At 42.0% G+C, this 26,675-nt stretch overlaps 2 protein-coding genes across 2 annotated transcripts in view; both read left to right on the top strand.

Moving 5' to 3' along the window:
* LOC311248845 (uncharacterized protein) overlaps positions 1–26,675 on the top strand; it is a 170,341-nt gene that overhangs the window by 66,825 nt on the left and 76,841 nt on the right. The window lies entirely within an intron of this gene.
* On the top strand, positions 12,296–15,728 carry LOC311223825 (uncharacterized protein; the record flags this gene model as incomplete). The annotated part of the gene is made up of 5 exons (XM_084308590.1): positions 12,296–12,346; positions 12,447–12,523; positions 13,839–14,019; positions 14,186–14,434; positions 15,550–15,728. The coding sequence occupies exons 1-5, from the start codon at positions 12,328–12,330 to the stop codon at positions 15,726–15,728; spliced, it is 705 nt and encodes a 234-aa protein (XP_084164716.1). The 5' UTR covers positions 12,296–12,327.

Raw genomic sequence — 26,675 nt, 5'->3', positions numbered from 1 at the left:
TGATACAGAAGGAGTCAGGAAAAGGGAGTATATACATTTGACGTAGAAACTGTACATTGGAGGAGGTTGGGTGGGGGGGGTTGGGTACACTGGGATATTGACAACCATACTGGGTAATCTACATTGGAGGTGGTTGGGGGGGGGGGGGGCACACTGTATATACAAGCAAAACTGTACATTGAGGGGGGGGGGGGAGACACTGTACAAACAAACAAAATTGTACATTGGACTATTGACAAAACCATACTAGGTAAATGACTGTACATTGGAGGGGGTTGGGTTAGGATATTTACAGGGGCCAGTGTTGAATTGCAGTCTCCCGTAGGTGTCCCTTGAGAGAGGTTTTGAAAGTGGGTAGTGATCCACATTCCTTTACAGCTTTGGGTAGGGCGTTCCACATTGATGTGGCATAATTGCGAAACGTGTTTAGTCCCTTATTTGAGCCGAATCTGGGTTTAACATGATTTGTGGAGCTCCCTCTGGTGTTGTGATCGTGGTATTCACTGACCTTTGGGAAGTATTTTGACATGTACATGGGACTTAGCTGTTGTTGTTAGCCGGGAGCTATTTGTTGAATTAGCCCTGGGCTGGATCCACGGAGCGATGATCCATGGCATCGAGGAAGGAGGTGGAACTTGGAGAAATATCTCAGTGGATGTTGAATAGGATTCAAATGATAGCGACAGCAGGAGGACAATGGGCCTGTGTAGTTGATAACAGCCGTCGAAAAAACAGTAAACAAAAATGTATCCGTATAGAGATCCGAGTAAAAATCACAAAACGTTAAAACATATATAAACAATATAAAAGTTCTCAAATTTATTAATCTAAAAAGTTGGCTTTGTATATAAATAAGATGTCAAATCAGACGGAGAAGCGGCGAACAACAAACGCCTGCGTCCTCTCCTCTCTCTTAATTTAGTCTCGCATGTCATATATGTTATGATGAATTGAAAATGGGGGACCCTGATGTAAACAAGATGAAAGTCTTTCTCTGGTCTGCATCCCCTTAACAATTGTGTGTATTGAGCTGTACTGTATTGTACCCATTCTGCAATCTGTTAAATAAAGTTTTCAATCAATCAATTCAATTCAATCAATCAATAAATAACATCTTATCTCTCCATCATTCACAGATACACCGCGCACTCTTGCCTGTGTATCACTTGTACCGACTCAGATTCCCCTAAATCTGAGGCCGGTAACAAATTCCATAAACTGATATTTTTATTTTATTTAACCAGGTAGGTTAAGAACAAATTCTTATTTACAATGAAGGCCTGGTGAGAGGACAAAAGGACCTCTCGAAGAGTAACAGGGAAAGGAGACCAAATGTGTTAATAAAATAAAATAGAGAGACATGATACATACATCACAGAGGTATTGCAAATAAATAATTCAAACACAAACAACCAAATACAATTACAAGGTATATAGATGAAACCGTTAAAAGGCTCGGTGACAGTTGCAGGTGTGTGTAAACAACCATAAACTGAGATGGGACGAGCGTCCTCTAGCGCAGAGCCAACACTTTTCACTTTGGGGCAATTCCATGCAAATGTCAACCTCACCATGAAAAAAATTAAATAACATGATCATAACCAAACCAATTTCAAATGTATCATCAAGGTCTCTATATTTTGAAGTACAAAATAGAAGGGCTGTTGTATCAATATGTGAATCAATTATGTACTTTGTCTTTCCATTGGCAGGTGAAGCATGCTGTTATAATGCCCCTTTATGGGACAGCGAATGTAACATCCATAACGTTTTCCAGGAAAAGTTGTCATAAAACATGCATCTGGAATGCAATGTCAACCAAACTTCCTAAGCAAAGCTAACTTTTATAAAGATGACATATTAGCAACAATTAGTCATCTGGTCTTATTTTTTGTATTCTTTACAAGTGTTATGGATGTTACCGTTATGGATGTTACATTGCAAGTGACGGATGTTACATTGCAAATGTGTGTTAAGTCCGATTATGACCCCTTTGTTTGAAGTATAATTTACACATTTTAGTTACATTTATTGAGATAAAGATGAGCCTGCAGTAAGAAATGTTTTGACCTTTTGGATTTTGAGATAGGTGACAAAATACACAGCGTTATGGATGTTACGGAAATTGACAAGCTTTTCGGACTCACTGAACACATGATGAAAGCTCTGTGAATATCTTTTTCAAAGAATAACATGTTTACTATCACTTTGTAGGGAAGGGTTTGAGGTACCCAAAAAGCACATTCAGGAAAACCTGGCATTTCCTCTCAAGGAATGAATCACAAAAAAGTGCCGTTATGGATGTTACATTTTTGCGTTATGGATGTTACACGTCTGAAATAGACAAAAAACACTATCAAAAATGTGTGTTGTTAAGTCCGATTATGACCCCTTTGTTTGATTTAAATCAGAAGTATTTTATGACTCCTTGTTTGATTAAAATCCAACATATTTCCAGACACAACTTTTTCACACATTGTTGGTCTAGGCAGAGCAGTGTCCACGTTAGCCTACTGCTAATCGGCTGCTGTCAGCCATCTCCCCCTCGTGTCTGCTCAGCCTACATGTGTATTTGTTATTGTTTTGCAGAGTGTCGTGACAAGAATCCCATCCCAAAAAACACAGAAACCCCAAATGAAACCAAACAGAAAGTAAATGAGTATTATTCCAGGGACGACATTTCAAGACAGGCCCCTTGAATGAAGGATGCAGTGACCATAAGAGAAGGAGTCAAGCAGAGGGTTCAGAAACGCCACATGCAGGGAACAAACTTAACTTTTTGACTTACCAGCCATTTGGCTGGTAGATTTAAAAAACTACCAGCCAGGCAGATTTTTTACCAGCCAAAAATTATAAATAGCTTTTTAGTATATCGCCATGTGTTATTATTACTATATAATACTCTCATATGCTATTTTCAATTAATATCATAAACAACATAAGGAATATTAGCATAATTTTGAGTGGACTGAAGGAATGAGTCAGCGTTAATAGTTTTAAATGCAAATAATTTATTGCGAATTTATTTACAATATGGAAGCAAAAGAACATATTAAAACAACTTCAGACAAGATAAACAAATCCATACTTGCCACCTACAAGGGATGTTAGCGGAGTCTGTAATGCATCCAGCCTTGTATGGAATAATAATAGTAATAGAATACCAACGGAACGGAACGAATATTCTAATTGTTCTGGCGGCCAGCCCTAATTTAGTTCATAGTCCTCTTCCTCAGACAGTTCCTCAACACGGTCCGCCATGGAGCCTGGCCTTCTGATACGCACTCCATCTGTGCACCACAGGTCAATAGCGGGGTTGGGGTCGAACGCCTTGATGTCTTCCGAGGTCAGCTGCACTGTGAGGAGATCTGATAGGGAGGCAGGGGTCAGCTTGGACCTCCACTCAGACTTAACCTAAATACAAACAACAACAAAAACAGGGGGGAAATGGCAGTGAGTGAACGCATATTTTCTTGGCACTCACAGAGAGCTTAATGGTAACGTGTGCAGTGTGCAAGTCTTCACCTGCTTCATGGCACTGAAGCCTCGTTCACAGGCAGAGCTGTGGATGCTGGGATGGACAGGACCAGGTCCATCAGATGGAGCACATCAGGGCATAGGTCTTTGTGGAGCCTATTCACTTCAGACCAGGACAGGTTTACCACATTTCCCTCTTGGTATAGTTTTGTTTTTAGGATGGTCCACTGGTCAGGTATTTTAACCTCACAGACACCGGCAGAGTTCAGGGCCCTCATTTATCAATGTTGTGTACGCACAGATATGTGCGTAACCCCTGCGTACGATCATTTCTAAGCAAAGTGTGGGACTTATCAATTTGAAATTGTGCTTGACTTTGTGCGTATATCTACGCACAGCTCGGAGCATGCGTAGCTGGCTCCCGTTGGTAGAATATATTATTACAACACGGAAATAAGCTTCTGTGCATTAGTTTCAACACTGGCATGTTCTGTATGAACCGTAATTCATTATAGTTCATTGTAAAATAGCAACAGTAGTGTAATTATGGTCAAAACCCTATAAATAGTATTTGGAATAATAGGTCTTTCTCTCCGAATGAATGCAGCATGGTTTATAGCGTTATCGGAATATACGGGGTGTACTGACTGACTGCGCTCCGCGTAACTCAACTCGTTATTATTTTGCGCACAGACCGCAGAAACACGGGAACGTTTTGATTATATTTAAAAGGCTTTACGTTAAATGAAACAAGTGGAATTTCGAAGCTGTAAGCAGAATACAAGTCATATGAACACCCACGATATAGTGTTCTTTCCCCTTTCTACTGTATAAGAAAGAATAAAAAATGCATTGCAATGAGAACAGAGGGTGTATGTGTATTACAAAACCCTTGCAATAAATGTGTCTTAAATGAATGAAAAGCATACATGCTCTGGACACAGAGCATTATCGTGTGGGTGATATCATGACAGAATTTCACTTATTTAGTTTTACAATGTCAAAGCCTAAATCAAAACGTTCCCGTATTTCTGCAATCTATGCGCAAAATAATAATGAGTTGAGTTCTAACAAAGAACGTATTACATGCTGGGTGGGCTGATAGAGTAAACTATGATATGAATATGATATGATATAATGTATACTGGTCCGTCCGCGAGGATATGGCGAGGAGTCGGATAGCCATTAAATGCCATTTGAGAATGAATGCAAAGCGACGGCCTATAGCCTATACATATTATTTAATGTTTTCATAAGCGTAAAGATACAACAGCTAGATTAATGATCAAGTTTGTTTATTGTGCAGGGTTCGCAGGGCTGTGTCATGTGCTATTATATATGCGCAAGTTACTGTTGCATAATGTAGGCTATGGGTTGGCTGCTATTATATGTAATTCATATAGGCTGCCTAATACCGACAACAAAATAGATTGTATCATATGCCTCTACACACATCATATTATACCCGGTAGCCAATCCATATTCCAGCATGGTTATGATAATGATACAGCAACGCGCCAAACAGACAGTGGTTAACGAACGGTCTTTATTAATATTTTGAGCTGTCCAGGCAGAATTGCAGCAATGGTCTTAAAGGGGAACTATCTTATAAATGACCTTTTCCAGTGTTTCGGGTTATTTTATAGCTATGTGGACTTATAGTAATATAATCTATGTCTCTAATTCTCGATTTGGCGCATTCTTCCAATTCTCCCCTCACAATAATGTCCCTCCCTCAAGTGAGTCATCTGAAAATTTGCCTATATGGGACGTCACATGGTGAATTTGCATAATAACACCCGCCCCCCTCTATCTGCCAGGCAGCCACGAGCCAGCGCAGGTAAACACAGTTGAACAGTATCTATTGCAGGACGCAACCGCAAGCAAATTGAATTGAAGTGAGTTACTTAGCATTGGATTATCGTTATGAACAGATCGGGGCTACGTTGTGCTGTTCCTAGCTGCCGTGCAACGAATGTGACCTTGCATTTATTCCCTGACGATAGCGTGACCCGTCATCAATGGACAAAGTTTATTTTCGGCGACCCGCCGAATGGTTTTCCAACTCATCGTAGTCGCGTCTGTACCGCACATTTTTGCGAGGATGACATTGATAACAAAGGACTTTATGATGCTGGGATGAGTTCCAGGATTACACTAAAGAAGGGTGCTGTACCGTGTATTCGGGACCCGAACGAATCCGTAAGTACAAATGTAATTAGTCAGCTAACTAAATAATTGTTGCTAGCTTAGCTAACGTTATTTTAGCTCTGTGCTTCATTATATATATGTAGACCTAGTTGTGTGTATTGCGAATGAATGATTGTGTTCCTTGTGTGTGTTTGGGGGGGAATAGCTAGGTTTATCTCAGCTGTTTATTGCGCCAAGGAAATCTAACGTTAGTACACGCTGTGTGTGTGGTAGACGGAGTGTAAGGTATTCCATCCTAATTGTGAAATAAATGATCAGATAATCCAGTCGGGCCTGACTATATTCAATATCTAAACTTTACCTGCACTATTCTTACCCTACCTTCAATGGTTTTATTCCAAGTAGTGAATCAAAATATGTTACAGACAGATTATGCATTGTATTGTATTATATATGTAATTGTTTTTATCCTTAGGGCAATGTAAATGTAAGCAGGCCTTTGCAGCGCCCAGCTACGCGGGACGCAACACGCTCCCGGGACATCTGTTGCCAGACCGACCCCCCAAATAGAATATCTATTGGCACTCAGCTCTCTATAAGAACTTTACAGACGCATGTCAAAAGTCAAGGTTTGTAACATTTCTGATCAATTAGCAAATTATGTATTCCAGTTAGTGCTGTGATGTGTTGCTTAGAATATCAATTCTGTAGCTATTGCACATGTAATGCACACATGTAGTTTTGGTAGCTATAATAGCCTTTAGATTGATTGATTGATTGATTGAAAAGTTTATTAACAGATTGCAGAATGGGTACAGTACAGTACAGCTCAATACATACAATTGTTAAGGGGATGCAGACCAGAGAAAGACTTTCGTCTTGTTTCCATCAGGGTCCCCCATTTTCAATTCATCATAACATATATGACATACATGACATACAGATAGACAGTACTGCTACATCTATACATTTATGACATATCAGATTTGCAAATACAGTACTGTTTGTGATACAAAAGTGTCCAGAAAAGGAGTGTATATACATTTGGCATAGAAACTGTACATTGGAGGAGGTTGGTTGGGTGGGGTGGGGTTGGGTGGGTTGGGTGAGGGCTGTACATTGGAGGTTGGGGGGGTTGGGAAGGGGACACACACACATTTTACACTGTACATTGGAATATTGACAAAGCCTTACTTGGTCATTTACTGTACAACTCGGTTAGGACATTTGTAGGGGCCAGTTTCGCATTGCAGTGTCACGTAGGTGTTTTTTGAGAGTGTTTTTGAAGGTGGGTAGTGATTCACATTCCTTTACAGCTTTAGGCAGGGCGTTCCACATTGATGTGGCATAATTGCGAAACGTGTTTAGTCCCTTGTTTGAGCCGAATCTGGGTTTTACATGATTTGTGGAGCTCCCTCTGGTGTTGTGATCGTGGTAATCACTGACCTTTGGGAAGTATTTTGACATGTACATGGGTACCTTGGTCGCGTAGTGTATCTTGTAGACCAGGCCCATTGCAAGTTGCTGTACTCTGTCGTCTACTCTAAGCCATCCTAGGTTGTCAAAGTGGGCAGGGGTGAGGTGGGTTCTAGGAGTCAGGTCAAGTAGTAGTCTGACTAGCTTGTTTTGAGATGTTTGTAATTTGTTTTTTAGTGCCTTTGAGGTGCTTTCGTACCTTGAGGTGCAAGCATAGTCGTAGTACCCTTGAATGAGTGCTCCTGCTAGAGTCTTCAGGGTATTCTTGTTTACCAGAGAGGAGATCCGGTACAAGAATCGCGTTCGTTGGTTGACTTTTTTTATTACATTGGATGCCATTTTGTCACAGGAAAGATTAGCCTCTAGGATGGAACCCAGGTAGGTAATTTCATCTTTCCTTGTGATAATATTGTCACCCACTGTAACCGAGAAGCCGTCGGTCTTGCTGAGTTTGTTATTTGAACCGAAGAGAATGGACTCTGTTTTGCCCATGTGTAATGATAGTTTGTTGTCGGCGAGCCATATGCAGATTTTGCCTAGTTCCGAGCTGAGGGCTTTTTCAACCAGTAACTTGTTCTTGTCAGAGACCAGCAGGGCTGAGTCGTCCGCAAACAGGAACAAGTTGCAGTCACAAGCTGACGACATGTCATTTGCATAAATTAGGAATAGTAGCGGTCCTAGTATGCTTCCTTGTGGAACACCACAGCTCACTGTGAGGGGGGGGGATAGTGTACCGTTTACTTCCACCATCTGTTCCCTCCCCTCCAGGTAGGATTGTATCCAGCTCACTGATAAACTATCAAAACCAATTGCTTTTAGCTTGTCAATCAGAATGGTGTGATTGACAGTGTCGAAGGCCTTTTGTAGGTCCAGCATGACCATGCCGCAGTATTTGCCCGCGTCCACCTCTTGTTTGATGTGGTCGTTCAAGTAGAGAAGGCATGTGTCAGTGGAGTGGGATGTTCTGAAGCCAGATTGGAATTCGTAGATTAGATTTTTTTCCGCGAGATACTTTTCGATCTGTTCGTATACTATTTTTTCCATGACTTTCGAGATGGATGTAAGGATAGAAACAGGGCGGTAGTTACCCGGGTCTAATTTGCTGCCCTTTTTGTGCAGGGGTGTTACTCTCGCAATTTTGAAGTCCTTGGGGACGTGTCCCTGTTTTATGGAGAGGTTTATTATGTGTGTGATGACTGGGGTGATGGCTGCTGCTGAGTCTCTGAGGAATTTGGAGGGGATGTTGTCATGGCCAGTGGCCTTGTTTGGTTGGAGGGCGCTCAGTTTTTTGAGTACCTCATCTGTAGTTACTATTTCCAGTTTGAAGTCGTCTTTGTGGACGCCTAGGTTCTTGTAGTATGCTACTATGTGTTCTACCCCATACTGCCCTGAGTGGGAGGGTAGTTTGTTTACCAGTGTTGTGGCTATGTTTGTGAAGAAAGTGTTTAAGTAATTGGCTACATCCAGCTTGTCTGTGATGAGCGTGTTGTCCGTCTTTATGTTTATGTTTGAGAACCTGGTTTTGAGTTTTTTACTGCAGCCTAGTTGATTGTTGAGTAATTTCCAAAGTTCACGTGGTTTATTTTTGTTTTCCTCGGTTTTGTCATTGATGAAATGCAGTTTTGATCATGGAGTTTACGTCATTTCTTAGTCTGTTTCTTTCTAGTTTGAGTTCAGTCACGTGGTCTTGGAGTTCACTGCTCGTGCTTTTGGTAAGCTTTGACTGACTTTTACGAAACTCAGAGCATTTTTTGTCTCTGGCTTTCATAGCGGTCAGTATTTCAGTGTGCATCCATGGCTCAGCGCGATTTTTTACCCTGTTGGTTCTTAGGGGGGCCATGTTGTTTAGTATTGATGAAAATTTGGTTTTGAAGCCAAGCCAAGTTTCTTCAACCAGTGTACCATTGAGTTCATCTGACCAGTCCAGACTCTCCAGTTCAAGGTTAAAGGCCTCGCTAGAGTAGGTTTTGAGGTCTCTAGATGTGACTGTTTTGTGACAGCCAGCCTTTAGTTTTAGCTTTTTGCGGGTACAGAATATCATATAATGATCACTTAACCCGCATGCTATAACCCCTTTATTGGAGATCTTGGACTTGTCAGAGGTCAGTATGAGGTCAATGGTAGTCTGAGTTGATTCACATATCCTTGTGGGTTGGGTGATTAGTTGGCTGAGGCCGTGCAGATCACAAAACCTATTGAAGGATTTGAAGACGGGTGCATCTTTTTGTTGCATATCCGTGTTCCAATCCCCAATAAGAATTTTTTCCGCATCCTCAGCTCCAGCTAAGCACACATCCAGAGTATCATAAAAGCCAGTTTGATCTGGCGGTCTGTATATTGTGCCGACTAGAACAGATTTTGCCCTTTCAAATAAAATTTCCACCCATACGGTTTCAATTGTCTCATGATGAAGGTCAGTACGGGTAATGAATTTGGTGTCCTTATGTATGTACATACAAACACCACCTCCATACTGGTTTCTGTCATTACGGACTATAGTATAGTTCTCTATTTCTATTTCAGGGTCTGTTACAGATGGATCAAGTTTAGTTTCAGTAAAGCATATTAAGTCTACCTTACCGCTCATAAACAGGTTTCTTATTTCGTCCAGCTTATGCTTAATGCTGTTCACATTAAGGTGAAAGATGTGTAGTCCGTTTTTATTAGCTGTGTTATTGATGTCTTCAAGTTCCAGGTAATTGTTTTCTGGTGCTGCTGTGGGGGAGGGAGGGGGGGGGGCTTTGTTGTTGTCTCCGTGAGGTCTGTGTGCTGGTGTGTGGTGAGGGGGGATCCTTTGTCCTGTCTTTTCTGGCGGCAACCCTTTGTTCTCCTGGGCTGGTAAACATAGCCAGCCTGGCTAGGTTGGCTAATTTATCAGGCGATTTGTCCGTGGGGTTGCCGGTTGGGGGGGCTTTGTTGTCGTGGGTGGGAAGGGGGGAGGGGGGGGTCGGGACCCGCGCCGTGCTGGTACAACAAAGGACTTTGTTCCTGGATGTTTTCGCCGTTAGCTCCGCTGGCTAGCCGGCTATCGGGCGTTGAGATGTTTAAATCCCGCGTCGGGATGGTTGTCATGGTTTCGACCCTCGGTTCACCTCCTCTCGTCTCTGCCTCACGTGTGCTCGTCTGCTGCGGCGTCATTTGGGAAGAGTTGCCGTCCGCGCAGTGGATGTAGCCACAGGTTGAGTTGTTGACGTTGGTCGCGATGGTAACGTCCCTCGCTTCTTGCGCTGCCAGACCAAGTCTTCTCGCCTGAGTTCTGGTCAAGACCGGGCCTGGGTTTAGATGAATGTCTCCCGAGAGTAGCAGGATAAGGGACAAAAAGGTCTTTCGGTCCATTCTGCCATTCGGGGGTCTGTTCTTTCTTTCAGGATTGGCCGTTAATGTTGCGTGAACGGTCGCTGTCCCCACGGCCAGGTGCTTATGCTCCGTGCCGTTTTGGAAATAAAAGTCGCTGTGTACCTCCTTTTCTATGTTTGCTCTTCTCTCCTCTTCTGTCTGGTTAGATATCAATCTATCTACTGTAATATCATCCACAGACAAACTGAACAGGCCATAAGACTTGTGAATGCCTAGCAATCTGTACACATTGAACGAAAGTCTGCCTTCTTTGACTAAACTACTGTATGTTTTCTAAATAGCTGTTCAGGCAAAAGTGGCGTCTGTAGAGGTTGGAGTTGGAACCCCAGGCTGCTGGTTCAATGAACCTGCTCCCTCCACCTCAACACCAGTGAAGACCTTTCGATCCGGTAAACGACCACGGCTGGATTTGGATGATGATGATGTGTTCTTCAGCTCCCCCTTTGAGGACCAAGAGCCTCATGACTCCACCTACACCCCTGACTCAGCGACGACCGAGTCCTCGATTCTAGCGTAAGTTCTTAGCCAGTAAATAGTAATGCTGTTCTAATAGTAATGTGCCAGTTCTGATGTAGATGACGTCATTTATTTACGTCATTGTGTTTCTTTTTTCTTTATTCTTACGCTCATATCCCTTGAGCAGGCAAGCCTCACCACCCATATACAATGTACCTAAATACATCGTATACGAAGACTGTCTCCTCCAGTTATTCCAAAAGTGTCCGGTGTGCAGTGCTGCATGTGATGTCCAGAAACAACGCGAGGAACCTTCTTGGCTGTCAATCAACGGTGCCCCCATTGCCAGTTTAGCAGAAAGTGGGCGAGTCAGCCATTGATTGGAACCCCACCTGCAGGGAACCTACAACTTTCTGCTGCTGTCTACTTCACAGGGGCATCTTTCAACCAAATGGAGAAGGTATTGATTGCATAAGTCATGTATCCATTATGTTTCCATTTTGTTTGTGTTTAGCGTTATTAATTTATTATTTTCTTGTCTTAAAAAATATTAGGTTCTCAATGCATTCCGCGTCAAGACGATGAAGTACAGCGCGTTTCGGAGACACGCCAGGATGTACTTGGAACCTGCCATTATTAACAAATGGAAGACACAACAGGAGGTAAACGGTACTCTACCCCCCCCCCCCCTCACAGTGAGCTGTGTGGTTTCCACAAGGAAGCATACTAGGACCGCTACTCTTCCTAATTTATGCAAATGACATGTCGGCAGCCTGTGAAGCAATATAATCCAACCAGAAAAGGTTCTGCAGTCGCCGGTGTAGGTTCTCCAGTGTACATATCCAACGGTTCTCGTCTAGGACTCCTCGGGTGGGGGCACGAGTTTAGGCCGCCCAGCCTGGATAAGTGCACTAGCTATATACACGACGAACCGGTGGTAATGCTGGTCACTGAAGAACGGTAGCCGCACGATACACTATAAATGATAGACTATTACTTCACATTAGAATAAGGCGAACTCAACGGTACTGCGTTAAACTCTGACACTTTAGCGTTGCCTTTGAACTTGCCATTGGGTGTATGGTCGTTGGCGCCTAGGGGTCGCTGTCCAATAGGAGAGCGAGTATTATGGTCTGGTTTGTACCCAGGTAAAGGGATATTCCGTGTATATAAAGAATATACAAGGGATATCAAACGATATACAAATATTATACAAGGGATCTCAAGCAATAAATATATATATTCGGTTTAATCTGACCCTTTGTAACAGTAGTAGTATGGCGATATTGTGTGTATTGAGCCGTACTGTATTGTACCCATTCTGCAATCTGTTAATAAAGTTTTCATTCATTCATTCAGGTGACTCTTGCTACTTTGAGCCAGAAGAATAAGGTCATCGTTGGCGGCGACATGCGTGCAGACTCCCCAGGTTAGAAGCATTTCCCAATGTCAGATTTCTACTTTATGATTTAATTCAGAGTATTGCACTACATTGATGAAATTGTTATTCTACTCCTGTATGTCCACAGGCCACTGCGCAAAGTACGGCAGCTACTCCGTCATGGAACTAGACTCCAACACTGTCATAGACATCCAGCTAGTGCAGGTGAATACCGGTATACTACTTGTAGTGGCCGCTTGTCTCATTGAATTACTTGAATGTCCAAGATGCAGCCGATGTAGTTTGCAGGGTTTTATTGTCCAAAGGAAAAGATGAATGATGATGAAGTTGAACAGAGCAGTTGTCAATTGTTTGTTGCAGATAAGCAGTTCCAGGTTTGAGAGTGAATCCTCGCAGGTGCATGTACTAGCTCTGAATACAGAGCCTCTTATAATAGAGCTGGTGTGCCCCCTAGTGTCCAAACATAAATACTGTTCTACCGTTACCCCCTCCAAACGGTTACTGGAAAGAATTACACTCCTCCACATACAAATTTATTTGGAATAACAAACCACCACGTATAAAAAGATCCACCGCACAGAGAAACAAAGCAGACGGAGGTATGGCATTTCCAGATTTCTACCACTACTTTAAGGCGTACACTTTAAGACCACTAACAACATGGTTTGATCCCCAAGCATTAGTATCCAAGGAGAAATTTAGAAGAAAATATAGTAGCTCCACATAGGCTGAAGGGCATAGTATACACCAAATTACCAATTAAGCAATGCGATCCTAAATTATTATTATTATTATATAAATGGCATAATCACATAACGGGTATTAGGGGTATATCCTGTATAAGACATGACTAAATGGTAATTTCATTGGATATGCACTGTGAATTAATGCTTGTATATCTTTTTTTTTTTTGATCCACTTTTTCTCCCATTTTTCGATATTTTCTCCCATCCCAATTTCGTATCATCCAATTCAACCCTCCCCTGTCACGAACGCTGTTTCTTGCCTCCCACAAGCCGGCTGCAATGTGGACTAAGTCATACATAGCACAAGTCCCCTCCGGTACTTGAGGTAACAGCAGTCGCATCTTTTCACCTGCGCAGCTCGATCAGTGTCGAGGAGTAACGCGTGGGAGGCTCACGCTGCCCCCGACACTTCCTGATTCTACTGCGCAGGCACACCAACCGACTTGTAGGAGTCGCTTGTTCACAACGTTCGATCCCCACCCTTCAGTTTTCCCTCCCCGTAATACGGCCAATGTGTATTACTGCGGACGACCAGCTAAACTGAAAACAATGTGGAGAGCTGGATTCGAACACGCGAATCCTAGCGTCTCCACACTGGTGGCGAGTGCCTTGCCCACTACACCACCTAGCCGCCTTAATGCTTGTATATCTTATCGTGTGTTGTCATGTTTGTTTATATGTCTGTTTAAAAAAATAATAAAAAAAAAAAAAATAAAAAAAAAAAATCTAGAAAAAAAAAAAAAATACTGTTCTGCCTCTGTTCTGTTCAACAGAGCAATGAGGTTGGTGGCAGTTACCATATGGAAAAAGAAGGATTGCAGCGAAGCCTAGCTCTTCTGAAGGACAGTGGTGTGACATTGGATTGCATTGTCACAGACCGTCACCCCCAGATTCAGAAGTTCCTGAGAGATCAGGGCATCAATCACTTCTATGATGTCTGGCATCTAGCAAAGGGTATGACACATTCAATCTCTTATGCTGTTGTTATCCTGTTCTGTTTAAATATGCATGATATCAAAGGTCTAAAATTAAGCTGTGTAAACAATGTATAGCTTGGTAAGTAAATAAATTATGTAATAGACTGGATGATGACTTATGTTCTGCAAAATCCTATTACAAGGGTTGTCTAAGAAGGTGGACCAAGTGGCCAAGGACAAGGACTGTCTGGTGGTGAAGAAGTGGAGGCAAGCCATAACAAACCACCTCTACTGGACTGCATCTTCATCGCAGACAGGCCCTGAGAAAGTGGCAAAGTGGATGTCACTGTTCAACCACATGCATGATGTCCATACACATAAAGACCCACTGTTTAAAAAGTGTCTTCATGCGGACCATCTCTCAAGAGATAAGAGCAAGTGGTTGAAGCCTCGTATGTACACACTATGGTTATGTGTCAGAAGTTGATATTGTCAAAAGACCTATGTATGTCTGTCCATCTTTCATGATGAGTATATATTTAACATATTTTTTTCTGAATGCAATTTCTTTTTACCTTTAGAATCAAAGGCTGCCTTCAGACTTGAAAAAGTGCTTCTAAACAAGAGAATCCTGAAGGATGTCGCTAAACTCAGTCCACACCACCAAACGTCTCCATTGGAGTCTTATCACAGTGTCATCTTACGGTTCGCACCAAAGAACGTTGTGTTTCCATTTCTAGGAATGCTTTGCAGGTAATTTAGATTGTGTACAGATGACTAATTATGAACACCTGATGTGTAATCACTCATTATGTAGAAAATAGATTACCTACTAGATCTATTAAAAATATATTGCTTATATATATTTTTGTTCTTTCAGACTCTACCTATCTGCAATGCATTTCAATGAAAATGCCAAACGCCCACAAGCTACAAGTTCCACTGGAGAGCCTGCCTTCAAGTTACATTTTCCCAAGGCAAAGAAGGGGGGCTACACTCTGAAACCCATAAGGGCTGCAGCAACATTCAGTGAGTAAAACATGCAATTTCTTGGAATGTTAACTTATTCTTGGGCACTTGGGTTTAGATTTTTCCTTTTAATTAACATTTCTATTTCGAGGTCGATTCCATGCCGTATGAGTCAAATTAAAACATTTGGTTATTACTCTGGATATAAAATTAACAGACAAAACAGAGGCACTGGCTATTGGGGGTAACATTTCTCAACAGGCCATATCCCTCTTCCCTTTTAAATGGCCAAGTACTGGTATTTATACACATTTGACTAATTGTATAAAGCCAAGTACACAAGGCTTATCAATATGATATTTATATATGATAAAGTGGGCTTGTATAGAGCGTATAGGGTTATAAAGGCACTGCATATTTATTTTCATCTTATTAGTTTATCTTATTTCCCATTTGATTGTCATTTTCTGCATAAACTATATTATTGAAAGACTAAAACTGCACTTACAGTTGAACAGCAACGATAACAATAAAGTTATAAGAATACAAATACATTTAAATAACATTTATAACATGACATGGCATTTTTTATTTACAGACTATGTGAACGAGCTCATGGAGCTCTTGTTTGACAGCGTCATCCTTGAACCGGAGCGTTACATGGAGCAGGTGCTTGAGATTCCCATCCCTGAACATCTGTCTGCGCATTTTGACAGGCCTTCGATGGAGGATGCCATTGCGGGATATGAGTCACGCTTTAATGAAGGGGCGGTCTGAAGCCAGACCAGGCTATTGGTCCAATGAACCTGCTCCCTCATAGTCAGTAATGTTCTTTATTTATCTCGAACATTTCAACCATAAAACAATGAGTACTGTATACACTATTACCAACCCATACTTATATTCATTATACACACTCATACCAACCAAGACTCATTATACAGTAGTAACACAAAGGTTTTAGAGTTTTTTTTTATGTTTTTATTTTCTTTAGTCAAGGGGCGGCGGTCTGAAGCCAGTGTATACCCCCTCCTCGTCTGGGTATTCTGCATGGATGCGAAGGACCACACAAGAGGGAATGACGACCCTCACGTGGCGGCCCAGAAAACCCCAGCACCAGCTGACAAAGCTTCGATAAGCTACATATCTGAAACGACTAAAGAAGAAAAAGAAGTATTTTATTTATGAAAAGGTCCATGAAAAGGAGCGCTGCAGTAGGGATACAAGGACAGTGTCATCTGAAAACTTAACCAGATGCCTTTGGTCATCAAGCGATCTGCAGCTGTCCGTGTACATAATGAATAGAGATTTAATCTTTCACTAGATTACAAAAAATGTGAATCCCTACCCACCTTCAAAACCGCTCTCAAAGAGCACCTACGGGAGGCTGCAATTCTAAACTGGCCACCGTAAATGTCCAAATCCTTGTATGAAAGGTGCTATACAACTAAAGTGTATTATTATTATTATCAGCGTTGGGATATTTTGCATTCCACTGATATAGGTCTGTTTGAATTCCCAGTGGAATTAAGGTGATACCCGGCCGTGCCAGCTAAGTCTATAAAAGAAATTGAGACGCATGCTTTGGGCTCAATCACTATTGCCCAATGATGTGTCTGTCTAACCCCAAGATTTTTATATATACGGTATATATTCAATAAATTTGAATATCGTGGAAAAGTTATTTTATTTCAGTAATTCGAGCAAAACTCGGTTATAGATTCATTACATACAAAGTGAAATATTTCAAGCCTTTATTTGTTTTAATTTGGATGATTATGGCTTAAAGCCCAAAATTCAATATCTTGAGAGTTTGAAGAGAAATGTAATATAGAAATGTCGGCCTTCTGAAAAGTATGTTCACTCAGTACTTGGGTGGGGCTCCTTTTGCACAAATTACTGCAAAATATATAGACTTTTACACTGTTCTAATTTATTGAGCTGTGTGTGTATATAAACACATGGTGGCGCTCTGCACCCCACATCATTGTTTAGGGAAAGCCCCGGCTCATTTACTCCCTACATTGAAACAACTGCATTTTGTTATACGAGCAAATGATGTGGACTTCAATTCACCCTGTCCTGTAAACTGTACATCCTATGTGCATTACACAACGGCTACCTCCATCACCTTATCATAAGCTCTCAGTTAACCGATGTAAAGCTTTCTAAATAGTCATAGGCTGATTTTCAATGACCTAACCTTAGTAAATAGCATTTGTACTATTTTGTGGTAAATATTTTGCTAACTAGATATTTTTACTTGTTGTAACATTAGCATGTAGAGTAATGTATATAGCTAGCTAAGCTAGTGGTGTATGGAAGATGCTGTTGGAATTTGTGAGCTTGTCTCAGAGTTCAGAGGCAACTGGGCAATGCGTCTTGAAGCCACAACACTGGGTCCTTCATGTGGACTATTCTCGTGAACACTGTAAACACTACCCCATTTAATAATTAAAAGTGTTTGGCAAGTCAGTGCTATTTACTCCTCTTATAGTAGTGGATTTATTCCTCCCAGTATTAGTATGTGTTTATGGAAGCCAACGTATATACTTGAATTGTCACTATTTGCACAACTGCCTTTGTTCATTTACAATTACACAATTGTATGATGTACAAGTAATATTCGCTCACGCTCTGCCAGACAGGGTTGTCCTCTTAGTCCCGGTCTGTTCAATCTATCATTAGAGCCGTTAGCACAATATATAAGACAATCCCAATCCATAGAACCTATCGTAATCAAGGGCACACAACAAAAAATTTGTTTATATGCGGACGATGTAATATTGTTCATGAAAAACCCCAACACCACATTGCCTCATCTGCTCAAGTTGATTGAGGACTTTGGTGATTTATCGGGATTTAAGATAAATTGGCCGAAGTCGGCTTTCCTTCCACTTAACACCCCTGCAAAAAAAGATACAACCCTCCCAGGACAGATACCGATGGTAAAACATTTCAGATGCTTGGGAGTGGAAATATTCCCTACCATAAGACAAACGGTGAAGCACAACTACACAAAAATCCAAAACAAAATCAAAGACGACCTTGATAGATGGGCAAAACTTAAGAACACAGTACAAGCACGGATATCAATAGTTAAGATGGATGTACTACCTAAAATCAACTTCTTCTGTTCAATGCTACCGTTACCCCCTCCAGAGGGTTACTGGAAAAGATTACACTCCTCCACATACAAATTTATTTGGAATAACAAACCACCACGTATAAAAAGATCCACCGCACAGAGAAATAAAGCAGATGGTGGCATGGCATTTCCAGATTTTTTCCTATATTTTAAGGCGTACTCATTAAGTCCATTGACAACATGGTTTGACTCCCAAGCATTAGCATCTTGGAGGAAAATAGAAGAAAACATAGTAGCCCCACATAGACTGAAGGACATAGCATACACTAAACTACCAATCAAGCACTGTGAACGAAAATTTGGCCCCATAATTACTCATGCGATCCGGATATGGCGTGAATCACAAAAAAAAAATCCTAACCCACAAGAATGGCACAACCATACTCCCTTATTCAATAACAATGCTCTCTTAATTGGAAAACGACCTATAAGATTCCCTATATGGGAAGAGCAAGGCATACACTCATTAGGGGATATTTTTAACAAACAGGGTTTTTGTAGTGATAAAGAAATACGCAAAAAATTTAATCTCACCAAGTCCACATGGCTTTTTCACAAACAGTTAGAGCTATGTTTGAAGTCTCACGGTGTTCCATTAGACAGACCAATTGAACACCACAGATACCACAAATTCTTCTACTCAAGAGAGACATCGAGAGGTTTTGTTTCAGAATTTTATCATCAATTACTAACGTCCTCGTATGAAACCCTCCAACTTGACTCTGTCTGGAGGAGGGATATACCAGACCTGGAAAATGACTTTGATTGGCAAGGAGCCTGGGCAAATGTCCGACTTACATCAAGGAACCCGGATCATCAACAAATCAATCTTAACTATATTCACAGGACATACTTGACTCCTATAAGACTGTGCCGAATGGGGCTCAAACAAGATTCCAAATGCACCCAATGTACAAATGGGGACGAAGGGACATTTATGCACATGTATTGGGACTGCTCACCAGTTAAGGCATTCTGGAAAGATGTGACCCAACAAATATCAAAACTCGTATCTTGGAATATACCTGTACACCCCTCGGTATTGCTGTTGAATGATGTTTTTGAGTTTGCAGTGAATCCACAGCTAAAGAGATTGGTTTTATCGGGTATCACAGTAGCCAAAAAGCTGATCGCATCACGCTGGTTTCAACCGGAAAAAATTTGCCGTAAAGTTTGGTTTCTTACATATCTCGATGTAATTTACCATGAAATATCTACAGCAAGAATTCTGGGTCTCAATGAATCCAAAATGTCAATGTGGTTAGAAGTGGTGGAGAGAATAAAAGCTAGCTTATAATGGTAGTGTCTGGTTAGGTGCGAGGGATAGTGGAGGTACTTCTCAAGGTGGGGTCCGGGAGGGGGGGGTTCGAGCTGAGCATATGTATGTAGTTTTTTTTTTTAGATAACAGGTATTATGGGTATATCTTATATAAAACAACTAACCAAAAGGTGATCCCATTGGATGTGCCCTGACAATTAATGCTTGTATATCTTATCGTGTGTTGTCATGTTTGTTTATATGTTTGTTTTAAAAAAGAATAAAAAAATAAAATACAAAAAAAAAGTAATATTCGCTGGTATTATAATGTAAAATAAATTGTGTTTTGTGCTGTACAACACAGTGACATTCCTTCATGCACAACACAGTATTCAAATACATTATACAGCTGTACTGTTATTACATTATACATACTTGTTTACGCCCCGGATTGGCAGACACCCATAATCTGCCCTGTAAATGTTGTTTGCCATTTGCAGCGAATATCGGTTTAGGCAGACCGGTTCCAAACCTGGGTGGTCTACCATGCACAACGGGGGTTCCCGTGCTTGGTCACATCTTCTCCTGACCTATATAAAACAACACAGTTAGTCCATTTATTCACCCTAAACCCTGTCCTCATCCTTCAAGGTCAATCTAAAGAATGTGACATTAGCCAGATGCATGTTTTCTGTAACTGTTAGCCAGTTTATGTTACTCATAAACAGTACTGTATATTTTGTAGATCTGGTATGTCATGAATGTCTAGATGCAACAGTACTGTCTACCTGTATGTCATTTATGTTATGATGAATTGAAAATGGGGGACCCTGATGTAAACAAGACGAAAGTCTTTCTCTGGTCTGCATCCCCTTATGTAATTGAGCTGTACTGTACCCATTCTGCAATCTAAAGTTTTCAATCAATCAATACCTGAGGTATTTCCAGGCAACAAAGATTCTCCACCGCGGTAGGCATTCGAGCACAGTTGCCACAGACACACCTGCAGTGCATAAACGAAAGTGCATATACTGTAAAGTGAACAGATTCAACACAATTCCTACTGTACTTGTAAGACGTGGATGCAATATATAACATTATGCTTCTCTTTTCGTTGGGCATGCTACCTAATTTACCCAAAGAAAACTAACGTTATACCTCGCTATAACGTCATAAATAACTACTAACTAACGTTACTGTTACTGACTGTTGTTAGACAGTATACATTACCCACCACTCAGAAACAACTTGAAGCCCTCGTCGTTCAATCTCGTCCTCCTCCTCCTCGGAGTCGCAGTCGGGGTCACTCTCCGGATCAAAAATATATGCGTGCGCCATGTTTGTTTACGAGTTCACTTTCGCACGCGTATGGGCGGAGCTACAGGTGGGGGTCTCTCTCTCTCTCCCTGTCACTCAAATCGCATTCAGAGTATGGGCGTGGCCAAGCCTCAAAACGGCTTAAAATTTTGAGGTAGACAAATGCTGCTTTTGAGTACTCGATTAGAAAGGAAAAAAAATATATTTTTTTTAAATAAACCTTACACATGTGTTCCATAAACTCACAGGAATTGTGTAAAAGTGCCCAAATAGTGAAAGAAATAGTAAAATAGTTCCCCTTTAAGCAGGGAACAAACTTAACTTTTTGACTTACCAGCCATTTGGCTGGTAGATTTTAAAAACTACCAGCCGGGCAAATTTTTTACTAGCCAAAAATTATAAATAACTTTTTAGTATATCGCCATGTGTTGTTATTAATACTCTCATATGCTATTTTCAATTAATATCATAAACAACATAAGGAATATTAGCATAATTTTGAGTGGACTGAAGGAATGAGTCAGTCAACTGGTCGTTATTCCTCTGTCTTTCCTCTGTCAGCGCGCACACACCACACACGCGGCTCCTCCCCCGCTAGCCCCCACCCTCTTCTAGTCAGCCTGCTGTTCTCTGTCTCTCTCTCTCTCTCTCTCTCTCTCTCTCTGTGTTTATGCGGAGCAGCGTTAGCTCCGCACGGCTAACGCGGAGCTAACGCTAGTTTGCCCCGAATTAAATTAATAACTAGGTTGCAAATCATAGTAGTTTTCACTGCACATAGAAGCAGTCAAACAGCGGGAGCATTTCGGGAGCATATGACCAAAACCCAGGCAACTTCGAGCCCTTAAGGAATCAAATAGTCTGCTCTATGGCTGCATGCTGTGTATCGCTGCTCTGCTCGGCTTTAATGGAGCAGAAGCACGGACTGGGGCGGATATGACTCGCGGAGTTGCTACAGGGTTTTTCAAAATAAGAGTATCATATGAACGGAAAGTTTCTAGCTGCCGGAGCTAGAGCTGCCGCGGTATTGGTATTTTCCTTACCGCACAAATTTGCGAAATATTTCCTACCGCCGCGGTTATTACCGCACAGTGCGCACAAAAAAATAAAATAAAATAAAGTTTGAATGCATTTTTTATTTTTTTTCAGTAGTCTACTCTTATAGCCTGCCTCTAGTCTAATGGCGCTTTTCCACTGCATAGTACCTACTCGACTCGACCCGCTTTAGGTACCTGGTACTTCGTTCCTTTTCCACTGCAGCCAGGTACTACTCCGTTTGTCTCCGTGTGGGGATGCAGGCGGGGCCGCTTGTGTACACTGAAAGCTCCGTGGGCATAGCCATGTCCGAGGGCTTGCAGCAAGCCAGAGTTTAACACAGTTTCAAGATGGCGGCAACGTTAGAGGTAACGTTAGCTTTAGCAGAATAGCCACAACGAGAGTCTGGTTAATGTTGTTATTGATTGATTGATTGATTGAAACTGTGTTAAACTCTGGCTTGCTGCAAGCCCTCGGACATGGCTATGCCCACGGAGCTTTCAGTGTACACAAGCGGCCCCGCCTGCATCCCCACACGGAGACAAACGGAGTAGTACCTGGCTGCAGTGGAAAAGGAACGAAGTACCAGGTACCTAAAGGTCGAGTCGAGTAGGTACTATGCAGTGGAAAAGCGCCATTAGACTAGAGGCAGGCTATATGCTATAAAGAGTAGACTACTAAAAAAAAAATGCATTCAATTTTTTTTTTCTTTTTTTTGCGCACTCACTGTGCGGTAATAACCGCGGCGGTAGGAAATATTTCGCAAATTTGTGCGGTAAGGAAAATATCAATACCGCGGCAGCTCTACGTCTGGGCGCTACTTTATTATTTTTATAAAAAACAGCGGTGATGCGGTATTCAGCCCAACTCTGCGGTGGGCGTGATGCAACAGCGATACCGCGGTAATGCGGTTATCGCGGCAGCTCTAGCCGGAGCCCAGATATTATGACTGGAGCTGCGCTTGGGGCGGCAATGAGACCCGCACAGGATTTTCAAAATAAGAGTATCGATATGAACTACACGCCAGCTGGCGGGCAGACTATTATTTTCAGACGCCAGACGGTAAATCTACACGCATTTGGCGATGGGCGTCTAGTTATTTTGTTCCCTGGTCTTAAGGGAGTCGTTGATATCTGACATCACCATGTACAAGTCCGCCAGCATTTTATTTATTATCCCATACGGGTTGTGTCTTCTTGGTTAGGCAGCGCCTCTGTGAACAATCTCTCAGAGTTCGCTCGGGTCAGTCCATTATTTCACATCCCATGGGGGTGTTCCATTACCATATATGGATAATCGGGGTGGTTCTGGTATGCAAATACGTAAAACTGTGCACGAGCTGCAGCGTAGGATCAAAGTGATATTTATCAAGACAGGTGTGCATACGACCTGTGTACGCACGTGTGATAAATCCCGTTTTTTTGTGCGTACACACATTCTAAATTATGTGCTTAAGAACAAAGATAGAACACTTTCTTTTTTTTTATTTGTCTTTTTTTCCCCTCCTTTTTCCTCCGATTTTCTCCCATCCCAATGTTAGTCGTTATGCCAATTCCCAATCCCTTTCCTGGTCGCTGCGCACTTACCCCCCACAGTCGGTCTGGGAGAGTGGAGGCTATCACATGCTTCCTCCGACACACGTCTAGCCAATCAACCGCTTCTTTTCACCTGGCAGCGCGGACTCTCACTGAGAGGGTGTAACTAGAGCTGCCGCGGTATTGATGTTTTCCTTACCGCACAAATTTGCAAAATATTTCCTACCGCTGCGGTTATTACACAAAAAAAAATTTGAATGCATTTTTTTTTGTCTACTCTTTATAGCATATAGCCTGCCTCTAGTCTAAATTGTCTATCTTTAGAGGATGACTTTGCAGCATGAATATTGTTTGGGATTCGGCATGCACGCATTCGTTATTAAAAGTGAAACACGGATTCGAAGTCTCCCCTCTGTGTCGCGGGCAGGGGTGGTAGCGGCGCGCCCGCCGGTTACCCCCCCGACCCTTTCTTCTTCTTCTTATTATTACGTTACTACTTATGATTACAAAGGCATTCGTTTTGTGGCATTAACGTTATATAGTTACACGTTCAATAACATCAGCGTATTTACCGGACCATAGCAAGGCAAGCGTTACTCAATTCATATCTCAGTTCCTTTCTTTGCTCAGAGCGTGCCGAGTTGTACCCATTCTGCGGTCTGTTAATAAAGTTTTCAATCAGACAAGTGTATAGAACGAAGGGCTTTTATTATAACATTTCGTTGCAGTAAAATCATTATGCCTCGTTCCCTGAGGAGCGACGGTAATCCACTCCGGTCTCCGGTGGGAGCTAACGTATTAGCCGTGTTGTGACTGTGAGCTCTGATCAATGGCTGACATTCAGGAAGTAAAAGCACTGCAAGACGCTCCAACGTGTGACGCGTATCTCTTCTGACCAATCAGTGGTCTGCAGTGTTTCATGTGACTTTTCTGGTACCCAATAGGGTCGCTTGGAACTTCGACAGAGAAGTAGGGTATATCTGCAGAGCCGCAAGCCCAACGAGAGCAGGGTACTTTATTATTATTATAAAAAACAGCAGTGATGCGGTATTCAGCCCAACTCTGCGGTGGGCATGATGTAACAGCGATACCGCGGTAATACCGATACCGCGGCAGCTCTAGGTGTAACTTGTGGAAGGATCACACTACCCCCCTTGGACTCCACTGTAGAGAACGGGTGCAGGCCTTTGACAACAAACTGGGTCACAGCCCTGTGACACCCGTTCACCCTATCCTGTCATCCTTCCTCTAGCTGCTAGGGAGAAAGGACTTTGGGTGGTGGAGGTAGAGGGAGGATGTGTGGTGGGCTCACTGGCCTGGGACACATTGGTGGCTGACGCCTCAGCTTGACGATCTATAAAAAGTTTTTAGATTGTAGTATTTGTAGCTAAACAATTATTTTGTTTATTAGCCTATTTGTAATAATTCGTTATTAGCCTAGGCAACTCCGTATCTTGGCTTACCGGCTGCAGTGGACGTGGATGCAGATGGGACACTGCGTGCAAGGCAGTCGAATACGGCGCATTTCTGCACACTAATATCGTGTTTTGCCAACAAATGTTTTGATAGATTGCTCGTATTGCCACCCTTACTGGCAAATGTTTTGTTGCACTTGTGGCAACGTGCGTTGTTCGTATTGACCCTTGAAGTATATCCATACTTTAGAACGCTTCGCTCTATCCGTCATCACGACTCAGTGCATGCAGACTCAGAGGCAGAGCTGTCTGTGTGCAGCGCGCTTCAGCACGGGGACAGCACTTTCATTAAGGAGTACCCGTATGTATAAGAAGTACCCGTATGTATAAGAAGTACCCGTATGTGTAGCGACTCGCGAGGAGTGTGTGTAATAATGACTCGCTGCGGCTCGCTTCTTGTGCAGAGACAGAGAGAGGAGAGATCGTTCGCAACTTTTAAATAATAATAATAATAATAATACTTTCTCTAGAGTATCGATAGCAGTACCGATGATGTCGGAGCTTATAAATACTCCGGTATTTTCTAATATAGTACCGGTTCCCGTTTAGAACCGGGGTCCGGGGGTCATCCCTACCCACCGGTCTGGCCGGAAGTATTGTTGTTATTATCCTAGCTGCCTAGCAGAATGTATTGAGCGGACAACTTGTCTCGTCCGGCTCTGTGTTTTTGAGCTAATGATAAAACAAATGTTGAGATTGTTGGTGAACAACTAACTTTAGGTTAGTTTTAACGTTAGCTACTAACGTTAGATGCAGCTACTACAGGCAATCAACGATGAGGAGGAAGCGTCAAAGCCGTATATAATAGAATAGCTGTGGTGCGTAGGCACTGCAGCACGACTCGAAACTACCTGTTATAATAAATTAATTCATGTTTAACTTGTCCCCGTGTCCAGTCCTTTGACCAGCCCCACCCGTTCATTGTAAACAATGATGCATGTAATTGTATTAACGTTATTCTGTGTTGTAGCTATGCTATTATACGTTGTATTTCGTTTGTTAGCTATTTAGCTAATGTTGTTAGCATTGGATAGCGTCAACACTAGATCTTTAATCTTTATTTAGCAGTCCAGTTTCTCCGGGCAGTAGCGAGTAACTACTTGGGTCTAAAAATAGCTAACGTTACATTACAAAGAACGCTACTTGGTTAAAAGGAGCAACACTATTGAGAAATGTAGTTAAGCTATGTGGCGTTGCTAGTGCCCCACGGAGCTCCCGTGCTGTGCTCTGTAGTAAGGCCAGCGGCCCCCCACACGGAGAGTGACTGACAAGGGGTACTGGTTCCGCCTCATTAAAACAAACGCGCAAATATCAATTAATCGCGCCCGTCAAAATCATTGCATTCATTTTAATTATCGCGCCGATTAATCGATTTATTGCTTATCACGGCAGGCCTAGGCTACACTAATATTATAATATTATACTATAAGACGTCACCATCACTTTCATACCAACCGTGCCCTTATTGGATTATTTATGTTGACGAAACTGATAAAGAAAGTTGATTTAATAAAAGAAAAAGACTCCTTTAATCAGATTAATCACTTTATTCAAATTGAGGATTTAGTAAAAAAAAAAAAATAATCATTAAAAATAAATAATATAATATATATATTTTTTTTAATGATTTTTTTTACAGACATTCGAAGCTTTGTTCGAATACTTATAATAATAATAAGCACTATCTCTCAACCAAAGCAATGCAACAGAACAATTTTGATTGACAGTCGATTCTGCCAATTACGTCACACCGCTTGCACCCGCCCCTGCTGTTCTTACCACCAATCGGCAAACGCTTTACTTCCGGGAAGTCCGCCATTGATCTGCAGCGAGAGATCAACAGCAAACCTACCGGCGCTAATAACTTTAGCTCCCCGCGGCCACGAGTAGTTTACCAGCGCTAGCCTCCGCAGGATGACCAAACGAGGCATAATGATTTTACTGCAACGAATGTTATAA

The sequence above is a fragment of the Notolepis coatsorum genome, assembly GCF_963971535.1.
Source record: "Notolepis coatsorum genome assembly, chromosome: 2".
NCBI classification, from domain to species: Eukaryota; Metazoa; Chordata; class Actinopteri; order Aulopiformes; family Paralepididae; genus Notolepis; species Notolepis coatsorum.
Note: the sequence above shows the minus strand (reverse complement) of the source record. Positions and strands in the feature narration are given on the sequence as shown.